At 38.8% G+C, this 11,890-nt stretch overlaps 3 protein-coding genes and 1 pseudogene across 6 annotated transcripts; 1 reads left to right on the plus strand and 3 right to left on the minus strand.

Moving 5' to 3' along the window:
* Nucleotides 1-15: 15 nt before the first annotated feature.
* On the minus strand, nucleotides 16-3,057 carry LOC110752089 (uncharacterized; annotated as a pseudogene). The gene is made up of 3 exons (XR_015835833.1): nucleotides 2,920-3,057; nucleotides 2,642-2,760; nucleotides 16-2,183 (listed from the first exon to the last, which is right to left on the minus strand). The product of XR_015835833.1 is annotated as an uncharacterized LOC110752089 (transcript).
* A 35-nt stretch (nucleotides 3,058-3,092) lies between these two features.
* LOC110752090 (transmembrane protein, putative (DUF1118)) lies at nucleotides 3,093-4,147 on the minus strand. The gene is made up of 2 exons (XM_021952684.2): nucleotides 3,824-4,147; nucleotides 3,093-3,718 (listed from the first exon to the last, which is right to left on the minus strand). Exons 1-2 carry the CDS (start codon nucleotides 3,995-3,997, stop codon nucleotides 3,275-3,277), a joined length of 618 nt encoding a protein of 205 aa, XP_021808376.1. The 5' UTR covers nucleotides 3,998-4,147; the 3' UTR covers nucleotides 3,093-3,274.
* Nucleotides 4,148-5,900: 1,753 nt separating this feature from the next.
* On the plus strand, nucleotides 5,901-9,306 carry HIR1 (SPFH/Band 7/PHB domain-containing membrane-associated protein family). Of its 3 annotated transcripts, none has more exons than XM_021952716.2 (6): nucleotides 5,901-6,056; nucleotides 7,538-7,746; nucleotides 8,146-8,266; nucleotides 8,391-8,482; nucleotides 8,568-8,664; nucleotides 8,778-9,306. In XM_021952716.2, exons 2-6 carry the CDS (start codon nucleotides 7,558-7,560, stop codon nucleotides 9,131-9,133), a joined length of 855 nt encoding a protein of 284 aa, XP_021808408.1. In that variant the 5' UTR covers nucleotides 5,901-6,056; nucleotides 7,538-7,557; the 3' UTR covers nucleotides 9,134-9,306. The 3 variants fall into 3 exon arrangements, with proteins under 3 accessions (XP_021808408.1, XP_021808407.1, XP_021808410.1); XM_021952715.2 differs by lacking the exon at nucleotides 5,901-6,056 and adding an exon at nucleotides 6,822-6,976; XM_021952718.2 differs by lacking the exon at nucleotides 5,901-6,056 and adding an exon at nucleotides 6,917-6,976 and having other exon boundaries at nucleotides 7,548-7,746.
* Nucleotides 9,307-9,698: 392 nt separating this feature from the next.
* Nucleotides 9,699-11,203, minus strand: LOC110752112 (mitochondrial outer membrane protein porin of 36 kDa-like). The gene is made up of 5 exons (XM_021952713.2): nucleotides 11,083-11,203; nucleotides 10,902-10,988; nucleotides 10,697-10,758; nucleotides 10,331-10,566; nucleotides 9,699-10,237 (listed from the first exon to the last, which is right to left on the minus strand). The coding sequence occupies exons 1-5, from the start codon at nucleotides 11,129-11,131 to the stop codon at nucleotides 9,934-9,936; spliced, it is 738 nt and encodes a 245-aa protein (XP_021808405.1). The 5' UTR covers nucleotides 11,132-11,203; the 3' UTR covers nucleotides 9,699-9,933.
* Nucleotides 11,204-11,890: the final 687 nt, after the last annotated feature.

Consider the following 11,890-nt stretch of genomic DNA (forward strand, 5'->3'; position numbering starts at 1 on the left):
GTGCAGAAAGCAAAATATAAAACAGGACATACACATTATCATATAATTAAATAAGTCAATTCAAGTTTCTTTTCATAAAATCCCAAATGCCAAAGGAGAAGGAGACAGTAATCATATGAGGATCAGTCAACTACAGCCAGGTTTTGATAATAATTGCCAGAGATGGCTGCTTCCATAACATGATCGGGGCTGACATCCCCATCATTGTCCAAGAAGCACTTGACTAAGTTCTTGGAGTAGCCAGTCATCCTGGCCACCCCTTGTACTGCAGAATACGCCACCGGGATAGACTTGTCTTTGTTCATATCCCAAAACACTACGCGTGGCACCACATTGCCGTATCCTTTCTCGTTAAACTTGCTCTGTATTGTCTGATAATCAGTCTTCCAGCTATTTGCGGAAGCATCATCAAAATCTTGGTCACTGGTGAACACATACAACCTCTTGATCATTTGCTCTGGCTTCAAGTTCCCCTTCACAGCCACTTCCAGGATCAAATCAAACACCTTGTTAAAATCAGTCTCCCCGTCCCAGTCCTGGTTGTCCATCCTCCTCATAAACGCACACTTGGACTTAAGATCATCGCCTTGTATCAAAAGTAGCTGAGGATTTCGACTAAAAGTGAAGACCTTTCCTTTCCATGGCTCTTCACTCAGCTCAGACACCAACAGTCCCAAACCCAATGAAAAATTCATGGGATCCCTAGACATCCTTCCAGAGACGTCACACACAGCTAAGCAGTTCTTGAACTTTCCCTGCTTTGAATACATCTCCTCCACCATCGCCTTCCACTGAGCCTCAGCCAGTTCCCCGAAATTGCGGTCATTCGCATAGCCTATGATCTGATGTGGAAGCATAGCACCTGCTTCAATCTTTTTTGAGTTGACACGCATCAAATACTTCTTGACCCCGAGGGTCCTCTCCCCTTCTTTGATAGGGTACATATTTTTCTTTATAACCTTCTTTAATGACTTTCCTCAAGGGCTCCAAAACTTCATTCATCAGCCGCTCTCGAACTCTTGACACGTAATCCGCCTCCTCTTCCTCGACAGAATTACCTTTCTTGCACTCCCCTCGCGGGAAAAGCTTCCTTGCAATGGTCTCACAGAGCAACGTGGCGCGATCAAAGAAGGAATCGACGGAAGGGCACCACTTGGCTGCCAAGGTTAACTTCAACTCCAAATCTAACTTGTCAGGACCATTGACATTTTCCATCTTCTGCTTCTCATATTTCTTCAAATTCTGAATATCAGACTTCAAGCATTCAGCGTAAAGATCCAAAACCCGCTCATGTAACAGTTGATAATCCGGATCACCCTCATAATCTCAACAGCCTTCCTTGCCATGTCAATCATCTTCTTTCTCGTATTACTACTAATATCAGCCCCGCTGCCTACTTTCTTCTGTATCACGTCCTCCTCGTAGTCAAACCACAAATTCCGACTCCGACTCCGACTCCGACTCCTCCTCTTCCTCACGGCATTGACATCTAGAATCCCGTAGAGAACCTCCAGAATGTCTTCGAAATCCCCCAACGCCCCAGCAATAGGCACCACGTTGCACGCTAGGGTCTTGGGGTGGTTCTGGAAGAGCCAAGACGCCGCCGTGTAAAACAATTCTTTCTCTTCAAAGCATAGTAGGCTACAGATGAGCTTAAGGGTGGTTAGGGGATTGTGGGACCAGGCGAGTGGGAGCAGTTGCTTCAGATGTCTATGAGTTTTGTAGTTGAAATAGATTGCATGGCAGGGGTTACCAAAGGAGCGGTAATTATCCTTGGTGGCGGATGAGACGGAAGCGAGTTGGTATAGTAATTGGAGTTGTGGTGGTGGTGGTGATGAGGTTACTGGTTGTTTGAGCTCTGGAGGGCCAACAAGAGTTGTAGGAGCAGCCATTCTCGTGAGGTTTGAAATATTACTGCCCACAGAGCTTTGGCATGCTTTGAGAACAGAGAGGAGTTGAACTTGCCCTGGCTTCATGACCATCAAATTGGATAGTACCAATTTGAATTTGCTGCAGAGGAGAAATGAAATGCCTGTTCTTATTTTGGATACTAATATAGGATCCCTCCTGCTTTTGCTTGGGAAGCAAGGATTTTATTTGAGACCCAAGCAATTTCCTTGGATGTATATCTCTGTATGCATCTCGGCCATTTAATTTCAATATCATCTTTGTTGGTAAAAAATCTGTTCTCGGCCAATCAAAAAATATCAATCACTCAAATAAAATCGTGTAATTAGTTAAATCAGGGGAGGAGAATATGTCTCACAGGTAATTAATTCTAAATATAAATATATAAATAAACTTATAAGATGAAAACTATTCCAATCCAAATGATTACTTTTGGGTTTAATTATCCTAACTATTTTCTTTTCTTTTTCCTATTTCTTCCTCTTTCCCTTCTTTTCTTCATAATTCAAAAATAAATAGAGTCTGGTCCACCCCAGTTAAACTTTTTATCAATTATTTCTCAATGGCAATTTAAATTTTAATTGTATCACAAATAAATTTTAGATACGGTTAGGATTCTTTTGTTTTTTTTTCTCTCACTCTATTTAACTATCAAAACCAGTCCCATAAACCCTAATCTACAGCAAAGCACAAGTTAATTTCATGCTGATACTCACAATCCAAGCTCAGATACCTGTTTTTCAAAGACCACCAACAGTCCATGCCAGCAAGTTGATGGCGAGAAAACAGCGATGGATTTGAAGAAGACAAGCAGCTGGCAATGGGAATTTGGGATTTACAGGACCAAAATTCCTGCAGCAGCAAGTCCAGTTACAAACATGTTACTTCTCTCTCTTAAAAAATGTTACTTCAAGCAAAAATTCAAATCAAAAGCACTAGCAGTATAGCAGTATAAACATGGAACTATTTACATTTGCACATACAGACGCAACCTGCCTAAAAAAAACAAACCTCCTTCATTTGTTTCGTGTCCAACACCCGACGCACTCGCTCTTCCTGCACCAATTTACACTAATGCTGCCTTGTTCAACAAGCAGTCACCATGAACAATACTAATTAGCTTTCACTAACAAATACATCAAAATTTACTTTCATCCAAGTCCAGCAACAAACAAACACAACCATTCCAAAATTTTCCTTGATGCATTGCTAAACCAACAATTTCAAAACATTTATTAGTTCCCTTCTCCAATTTAGTATATATGACATACATAATTAAAAGGCCATCCAATCCAAGACAATTATAAAGAAACAGATGTTCTTCTGTTTTCTTTTTTCGTTTTTTTTGACTCTTTTTGTGGGAAACTCAATCGGCTTCTTGCAAGCCATCCAAGACAACTGACCCAACTAACAAGCCAGCAGCGCCAGCCCCAAGCGTACCAGCCACCACAGCCTGCACGGCCACCAGCGCCCCTGAGTCATCCGGTATCAGCACGATGGCCGCCACCGCCGCCACCAGAATCGGCAGCGCCGCCGAGGCCAAGGCTGAGGGAGAGACGCCTGCAGCTTTCTCGAGCAGGCTGAGCAGCCCAAGCTCCTCGGCCTTCGAAAGCAGCCCCAATTTCTCAATCGACGTGAGGGTCAGCCCAAGCTCCTCTGCCTTGGTTAAAAGCCCAGCCTTTTCAACTTTGCTGAGGACCTTCTGCTTCTCCAGCTTCTTGAAGACGTCCACCTCAACTTCTTCCGCTCCTTCGTAGAAGATTCCGGCTCCGTACCACTTCTTCTGCCAGCCTCCGTCGAGCTTGTTCACCTGGGTATTTATGCAATTAACGTTTTCTCAGCAACCAAACAAATGGGTATTTAAATAATTGCTCTTTCTCGGCAGCCAAACATAATTAGAATAGAGTAGACGTACCTTCTTTTGGGGTGCCATGGAAACGATAGTTAAAGGTCTTGATTTGGAGGGGGAGTTGCAGGGACGGCCAGAGATGGAATGGTAGTGAGGTTTGGAGGAGAGGAAGGTTCTGGTGTGGCTGAGATTTCCATGGATATTACAAGTAGCCGAAGATGTTGCAGTAGAGGCAGCCATGGATGATGTGTCTCGAAGCTCTGGCTCTCTCTGTGTTTTGAAAGTGTCTGTGCTTGTGGACTGCCACGTGGGATGCCAGAGAGAGAGAAAGAGAGAGAAAGGAAGAAGAGGGTTTGTTTGTATGCGTACCCAAAATCTAACGTCGCTGTATACCCGCCAATCAAATTTGATGAAAGGTGATAGCTTTATCTTTCCCAAATTCCAATTAATTACAAAAGAAATGTTTTTAATTTTATTCCAAAATAAGATGGACAAATATGGGTGATCCAAGCCCAACCCATTTAATAAGGCTATTTAAACTTGAAGCTAAGCCCAAGACTAAGGGTGATCTAAGCCCAACCCATTTAAAAAGTCTACTTACACTCCAAGCTAAGCCCAAGACTAAGCCACTATTTATTTGTCATGGCCTATCATGATATAACGGAATTTCTATAAGAGCACTTCCACCGCAGACCACCGCACAAATCTAGCTCGGGCAGATGGTGGGCTCCAAGAAAGACTAAGCAGGCTCGAGCCGTTGACTGAGGGCGTTGATGTTAGTGAATAAATTTTTTTATTTAAAAAATCAAAAAAAATTCTGAAAAATTACCAAAAAAATTTAGAATCATTTTTTTTACATACATAACAATTTTTTATATAATTAATCTCATACATAAAATAAAATTAATCCCATGTGAATAGTAATTACCCTTGAGTTGCCATGACAATGGGTAGAAAAATAAAAAAAATTATTGCTACTATTCACATGAACAGTCCATATCCTTTCCCTTTGCCATGACACCATGGATGGAAGTTCTCTAATGAGGGGGCTATGTTAAAGAGATGTGTTGACGGATTCAATCCATTCATCCGATAACAGCTATACAATTGATTTTTTTTATTAGAATAATGTATTCATGAAATGACTTCTTCACTAACCTCATATATTTCGTGGAAATTTATGAAAGTGAAGACAAATCAGAAGATATATATGTTGTGATCTTATCTTTAGATTTTGTACATATCTTATTTTTATTTAAAAGTTACCTAAGCTCTCTACGACAACCTTTTAAACTGAATATTATATGCCTAGTCTTAGTCTTTGGAGATTGCTAATTGATAAAATTTCACTTTCAAATGAACTTCTTCAGATTATCTAATTCTATCACTAACTAGCCATTGCTCTATCTATAATGATATTTTTCTCCATTTTAGTCCTAATCTAATTCTATCACATCCTCTTTCTTTTTTCTACATTGCTCTTGTTTTGACCCTTCTTAGTGTCATTAACGTTTAAAGAGAAGATGACTTGATTGTCATCAATGAAAACCAAATATATATATATATTTGTCGCTTGACTCTTCTAGAGTGTACATGCTCAAAGCAAATTCATAAGTGAGTTATAATTTGCAGTATGAAAAAGTCATCATGCACTCTTTTAAGTGTCGTTTCTCTTTTTCAAAAAGAAGTGCATGATGACTTTTTTGGAGTTTAAATAACAGTTTTCGTTTGTAAGTGTGATAATTTACTATAGATTTTGGTTTTCAAACACATACAATCTTGAAAATGACAAATTCAACTTGCATCATCCAACCTACATATGATAGAAGAGATTCAACATAATTATGAAGCTCTCCTCAGTTGTTACTTGAAAAACTTGTAGTTAAACAAATAGGAAACCTTGGCGTCAAAGAAACATAATGGTTGACCGGGCCCAATCAAACATGGCCGTTAACTTTTCGGACCCACTTGCGAATTGTAATCTGATCTGTAACTAGGAGGAGGGACGTGGCGATTTGTGAGCTGTGTTTTGAAAGTTTACGTGGCATTCTCATCGCCGAATTAATAACACTAGCGTGAAACGACGACGTTAGTAGGTTTGTTATCGAAACTATTGGCAAATTGCCAATTGGTCCTTTGCAGTTGACGAAATATTTGGTCTCGTAAAATTCACACAATCTGTTTACTCCGAAGGAAAACTCAAAGCATCTCACTTTCCCCGGTTGGTATTCAATAGCGTAGTTCTCATCTTCGTCATCTTGAACGGTCAACTAAAATTCCTGAAGAAATTGCAGAGAAGGTACATTTCACGTCTCTTTCATTGCAAGTTTCAATCTTGATATGGGGATTCTTTGCAATTTCCATGTAGTTAAGCATTTATTACAGCAAAACTATTCGCTTTTTGCATTTTCTGCGTATCTTCCTGACCAAGTTCTGGTTTTTCCCCGGCATATCTATTTTGTTTATTGAAATACAATATGGGTATCGGATAATGTAATCTGTGGAATGGTAATAATTGATTTCAGGTAAAAAAAAGTTTATATTTTTGGGTAAAAAGAAACAAATGCAGCAAACCCAGATGTCATTTTCTTGGTTAAGACGGCAAAGCTCTCCGAGCTGTTAGCTGTCACAATCCCAATTTAGAAATGGTTTGGTCGAATTGTATTTATTTGATAAAATGTCCGTTCTTGTTCTTTCATTCTGTATACTAAACTGCATTGGTTGTATCTTGATGAATACTATGTACTGCTACTCTTGACGGTGGTTTTGAGGCTTGTTCTGCACTAAACTAGTTTATCTGTATAATTATATTTAGGAATTTACAATTTGTGTTTCTGTTGTTTTCTTCTGTTCTTATTGGTTTTTGCATTTAGCTGTGTATAGTTGTACGAAGTCTTTGTGGCGGTTTGTTGCTACAGATCATAGTATTAAGTTCCCTTTGGGTATCTAATCTGTTGACTTTCGATTTTTCCATTGTGCCAGAGTGGTAAAGCCTGAAACTTGTATTAGTATATGCATAAAATGGAATCATAAAAAGAAAAAAATAATTATTATGAGTTATTTTTATAATATTTTACTGTGTAAGTTTGTGGACTGTAGCCTTCTTCAAGAGTTTTACAAGTTATCGTCTTTTGAGTCTATAAATCTCAACTTGTTTGGGTCGTCTCATTCATATCTTCTTCCCTTTCTCTCTTGTTCCGCTCATCTGTTATACTAACTGTAAGTCTCTCTCTCTCTCTCTCTCTCTCTCTCTCTCTCTCTCTCTCTCTGTGAGAGGGATACATAGGTGAACAAATAGCTCTGCGGGGTGTCTGTGTTCTTGATCTTGGCCCTCTTTAATCCGTTATGCTTCTAGCAAAAACCTGTTTTTACTTACTTGGAATCTTGGATGGTGTTATGAAAGATCAATTTGAACTTGTGTCCATTTTGCATTCAATCCTGAGTTGTATTTTCTATCTGCTTTGCTTGACATACTAATTTTAAATCACTCTCTCTCATGCCCTCACGCTTACAGAGATATAAACACTAGTATAATTGCCATATATGAATTGAACTTTAAAGAGGTTGTTCTTGTTATGGACGATGGGTCTTGAACACGTGATCTGAATAGTTTCTAATGAATGAATCATTGTGAAATTATTTGATGAATCATGTGTACGAATATATTTAATGCCATGGACATGCTAAAATCATGATTGTTACTATTTAATCCTCTTTTTAAATTTCCTAAAAATTGTTTATTTCTAGAAAATTCCTGATTTGCATCTATGTTTCTTGAAGGTACGAATAGTGAAGAGAACATGGGTAATCTATTCGGTTGTGTACAAGTTGATCAATCCACAGTAGCTATAAAGGAAAAATTTGGTAGGTTTGTGGAAGTTCTTGAGCCAGGATGCCATTGCCTGCCTTGGTTTCTTGGGCATCAGCTTGCTGGTCATCTCTCTCTTCGTTTGCAGCAATTGGACGTGCGCTGTGAAACCAAGACAAAGGTTTCTCAATTTTCATAAGTAGACTTAATCCATATAATAGTGGTCATTACATGTCTTTTAATTGAATATCTAATACTTCATTCTCCAAAGTTCTCTTACAAGCAAAAGATTTCCCATCTCATTTTGTCATCTAGGCTAGTGCCTCAGTTTATATGCATTTTTCACACATGAATCCAAGTAGAGGGAGCATATACTCTTTTCTAAATTTGTAAGTGTTCACATCAGTGCTTGCTTAAGCCGAGTATGCTAATGATTTAAAAAAAAATCAATATAGAGCAATAATGGGAAAGGAATTTAGATGAAAAAGTTTTCATATTAAAATATCTTGCACTTTACTGTTTACTTACTGCATGTTCTCTATATGCGCCTTTTTGATACTTTGATTTATATGTTCTTTAGGACAACGTATTTGTCAATGTCGTTGCATCTATTCAATATCGTGCTCTGGCAGACAAAGCAGATGATGCCTTCTACAAACTTACCAACACAAGGTCTCAAATCCAGGCCTATGTTTTTGATGGTATAAACTAAATATCCTTCTTAATGAATTAGAGATATGCAACTGTTTTTATACAAGTGTTTTTAGCTTTTTTCCCATCAGAAGTATTTTTCACTAATTGAGTTTGCTTTTTTCATTTTGTTAGTGATTAGAGCTAGTGTTCCAAAGCTCAACCTGGATGCTGCTTTTGAGCAAAAGAATGAAATTGCAAAAGCTGTGGAAGATGAGCTCGAGAAAGTAATGTGGCAAAACAGAAAAAATATAATGCTATGCACTCTAAATATAACTTGATTCTAACCATGTTACTCTTTCTCTGTTGCAGGCTATGTCTGCTTATGGTTATGAGATTGTACAAACGCTCATTGTTGACATAGAACCAGATGAGCATGTGAAACGGGCAATGAACGAAATCAATGCTGGTATAAGTCATATCTGTGATGATTATCATATTCCTTTTAACTTGCGTTATTGTATAGCACTGGTGGTCTGTTCAGTTTCAATTATTTTACCATTTCTTCTGTGTATTTTTCAGCTGCAAGAATGCGGGCGGCAGCTAATGAGAAGGCAGAGGCAGAGAAGATTTTGCAAATTAAGCGGGCTGAGGGTGAGGCCGAGTCCAAGTATCTCTCTGGGCTGGGTATAGCTCGGCAGCGTCAAGCGATTGTAGATGGTTTGAGAGACAGTGTGCTGGGCTTCTCTGTCAATGTTCCAGGGACTAGTGCAAGGGATGTCATGGACATGGTCCTTGTGACTCAGTATTTTGACACCATGAAGGACATTGGCGCTTCCTCTAAATCCTCTGCCGTGTTTATTCCCCATGGACCTGGTGCTGTCCGTGATGTAGCTTCTCAGATTCGTGATGGACTTCTTCAGGGTTCTCACCAGTAGTTCGGAACTTCTACAAGTTTTTCATTTCTTATCTGCAAGTTGTTCTTTTGCTTCATCCCGATGTGTTCTGTTTGCTATAGTTTTGTTTCATGGTTACTTTAATTGTTCAATACTGCTACTGTATACTTGTGGTGAGCTAATAATGATATTATAAACTGAGAGAATTCTTCGTACTGATTCTTGTACAGTTTCACCTTCTAAGTGTGTAGACGACTGAAAAGTGTATGAATTTCTTCACAAAAAAGAAGCGTATTATTTCATCATCTTCCTCCAAATAAGCTTCACTGTATTAGTCTATTAGATATCTGAAACATAGCTGCTATGGCGATAACTATATTTGGCCATATCATTTGGCAGAGTTAATCTTCTTAAATGTGATGGTTATTGGCCATGGATATGTGTGTAGCTAGAGGTAACCCAAAGCAGGTTCAGAAGAAACAAAAGAAAAGGAAAAGAAGTACAAGTTTCTACCAAGGAAAATGTATATGAAGCCAGCTAGTGGGTTCCTAGCCCTTTTTTTTTTTTTTTGGAGTGTATCCTGAACATAATTAAAAGTGAAATTAAATAACCGAACATCTAATCCTCCTTGTATTAAGCATGGCTTTGGCATAACCCATAATCATCCTGAAATAGAGAAGATTTATTTCTATCATACAGTACTGAATTTCATCGTATTTTATATATTTTCCCCTTCATTTTCTCCACTATTGACCTCGTAAAAAACACAAAACCAAAAATAATCAGAACATGATAATAACAATTTGCAGCACCAGCAAAATTTGCTTCGAAATGGTGTTCCTTTAGAGCCTAACAGCCAGAGATAGTCCAATTGTTGGACTTTTGTTCATGCCTACAAAATCCACCTCTCCAGATATAGACATAAAGATCTTTTGCCAGAATCCTTGCTGTATAACAACACCAACGCTGCCGTGTGTGCTAACTCGAGCCTTCGCCAGCGTAGAGGGCAAAAATGCATGCCGGGCACCAACCGCGAGGGCAGTATCATTTGTTGAAAAGCTATGTTTCAACTCTGCTCCAAGGGCTGTGTTGGTCAGGGGGTTCACCATGTGGTACCATGAAGCTTTTAAAGTATCAAGCTTGTCCCTGCATGATTCAAAGTGTTATGTTCATGTCAACAAACTTATGTTCGTAATGTGCACTATTTTCTCTTTTCAAAGTTCTCACAGGATTGCTCACAGGGACAAGGAAGCAGTAGAAAAGGCCCCATTGAAGCCCAAACCGGCGTTGAATTTGTCAAATGCCCCCGTAGCTATGTCAGCGGCAAGGTCAGCTCCAATGGTGAACAGAGAACTGCCTCCTATGCCTACCACACCAGATAAGTTTGCAACTGGATCATATGTATTGGAGGAATTTCGTATCAGTCCGATTCCTCCAGCAATCCCCACAAAAGGGTTTTCATATTGCAGCTCCACCTGTTACCACAATGATGCCTGTTGATCTTAGAGTGAGGCCTCGTGTAATTTATCACTCATCAAACTTATTAATGGTTTCAAACGACAAGTTGAAAAGTAGCTCAAATGGAAAATTGATGGAAATTCTTACCCTGCCATAATCTGGTATGGTAAAACTGAAGAGGGTGCTGAGGCCAGGAGCAATCAGTTTAACTGCAGTAGTCACAGAAACCAGCAAACCATGCTAAACTATGAGTCCCCCAGCTCAGTTTTATCACTACCATTGCTCAACAATACTTGACAGATTTAATATTGTAATGTTGTGAAGAAGCAAAGATAAACAGATTTGAATTAACCTTTGCCTGAAACATCACTGCTCCAGTTGAGGCTTCGATAATCAAACCGCACGGGAGGTTGATAAGCAAAATCCTTGTAGAGAAGATCTGATCAAAAGTAAGAGAACATGCATGAGTAGAGAAAGATCAAAAGAAAAGGACACAAAGAGAGAAGAAGATGGGTGTGTAGAGTGTCTAAAACCTCTGGCCTCCTTGCCAATGTTGAAGGAGGAACCTGAAGTGTTACTCATTTGTTGTTAAACCAATTGGGATCAAGCTTACTTAAAAAAATCTTTGATTAATTGGTAGATTGTATAATTATGGTGTATAAGGTGGCATGGGAATTTATTGAGAATTCAATTAGGATGGCACCAAAGAAGTGAGAGGAAGTTTCCTTATTGTTGACAAACTAATACTAAACTAGAGAGTACAACGTGGGACAAGAGTGAAAATTCTCCGTGTTGGAGTTTTTCCCATGAAAGGTTGTAGTCACCTTGTTGATGCTTTAAGGATGGAGGACTTCAAATAGGCAAGGAATTCAATAGCTGAAAAAGAAAAAGAAAAAGAAAAGGTGGAAATTAACACTTATATTTGTAGTGTCAAGGGCTCAAGGTGATTATCTTCCTAGTGGGTTTTTAGATTAGGGAATTTTCAATTTCTGTGTTGTTTAGATTAGCATTCATCTTTTGGACCAACCCTTTCTTTTGGCTTTGTTTATATCAAAACCAAACTTGGTAACATAATTTATGAATACATGGAAAAAAAAATCAGTGCTACAATTATTTGAAAGACACAAAAACAAAAATGCCTTGAAAATCTCGAAGTACTTGCAATTCCGATTACAAAAGTCTAAATGGGAAGCAGTTGTGGCAGCAGAGGCTTCACTTGGATATCTCGTTTCTTTGACTATGAGGCCTAGCTTTTGCCTGAGTTTTGCAGGATCCTTTTTATCTTGAGGGTTCTTTTTCTTGAGAAATTTTGTATGTTTCGAGTACACCAGCTGGTTGATG

This window comes from Prunus avium, chromosome 5 (genome assembly GCF_965620075.1).
Source record: "Prunus avium chromosome 5, drPruAviu1.hap1.1, whole genome shotgun sequence".
Lineage (NCBI taxonomy): Eukaryota > Viridiplantae > Streptophyta > Magnoliopsida > Rosales > Rosaceae > Prunus > Prunus avium.

Excerpts from the sequence above, each read along its gene's own strand:
- LOC110752090 (XM_021952684.2), bottom strand. The coding sequence starts at position 3,997 with ATGGCTGCCTCTACTGCAACATCTTCGGCTACTTGTAATATCCATGGA. Across the intron at positions 3,719-3,823 it reads CCATGGCACCCCAAAAGAAG|GTGAACAAGCTCGACGGAGG; the intron begins GTACGTCTACTC and ends ATAAATACCCAG.
- HIR1 (XM_021952716.2), top strand. The coding sequence starts at position 7,558 with ATGGGTAATCTATTCGGTTGTGTACAAGTTGATCAATCCACAGTAGCT. Across the intron at positions 7,747-8,145 it reads GCTGTGAAACCAAGACAAAG|GACAACGTATTTGTCAATGT; the intron begins GTTTCTCAATTT and ends TATGTTCTTTAG. Across the intron at positions 8,483-8,567 it reads TGGAAGATGAGCTCGAGAAA|GCTATGTCTGCTTATGGTTA; the intron begins GTAATGTGGCAA and ends TCTCTGTTGCAG.
- LOC110752112 (XM_021952713.2), bottom strand. The coding sequence starts at position 11,131 with ATGAGTAACACTTCAGGTTCCTCCTTCAACATTGGCAAGGAGGCCAGA. Across the intron at positions 10,989-11,082 it reads CATTGGCAAGGAGGCCAGAG|ATCTTCTCTACAAGGATTTT; the intron begins GTTTTAGACACT and ends ACTTTTGATCAG. Across the intron at positions 10,567-10,696 it reads CCATACCAGATTATGGCAGG|GTGGAGCTGCAATATGAAAA; the intron begins GTAAGAATTTCC and ends TTGTGGTAACAG.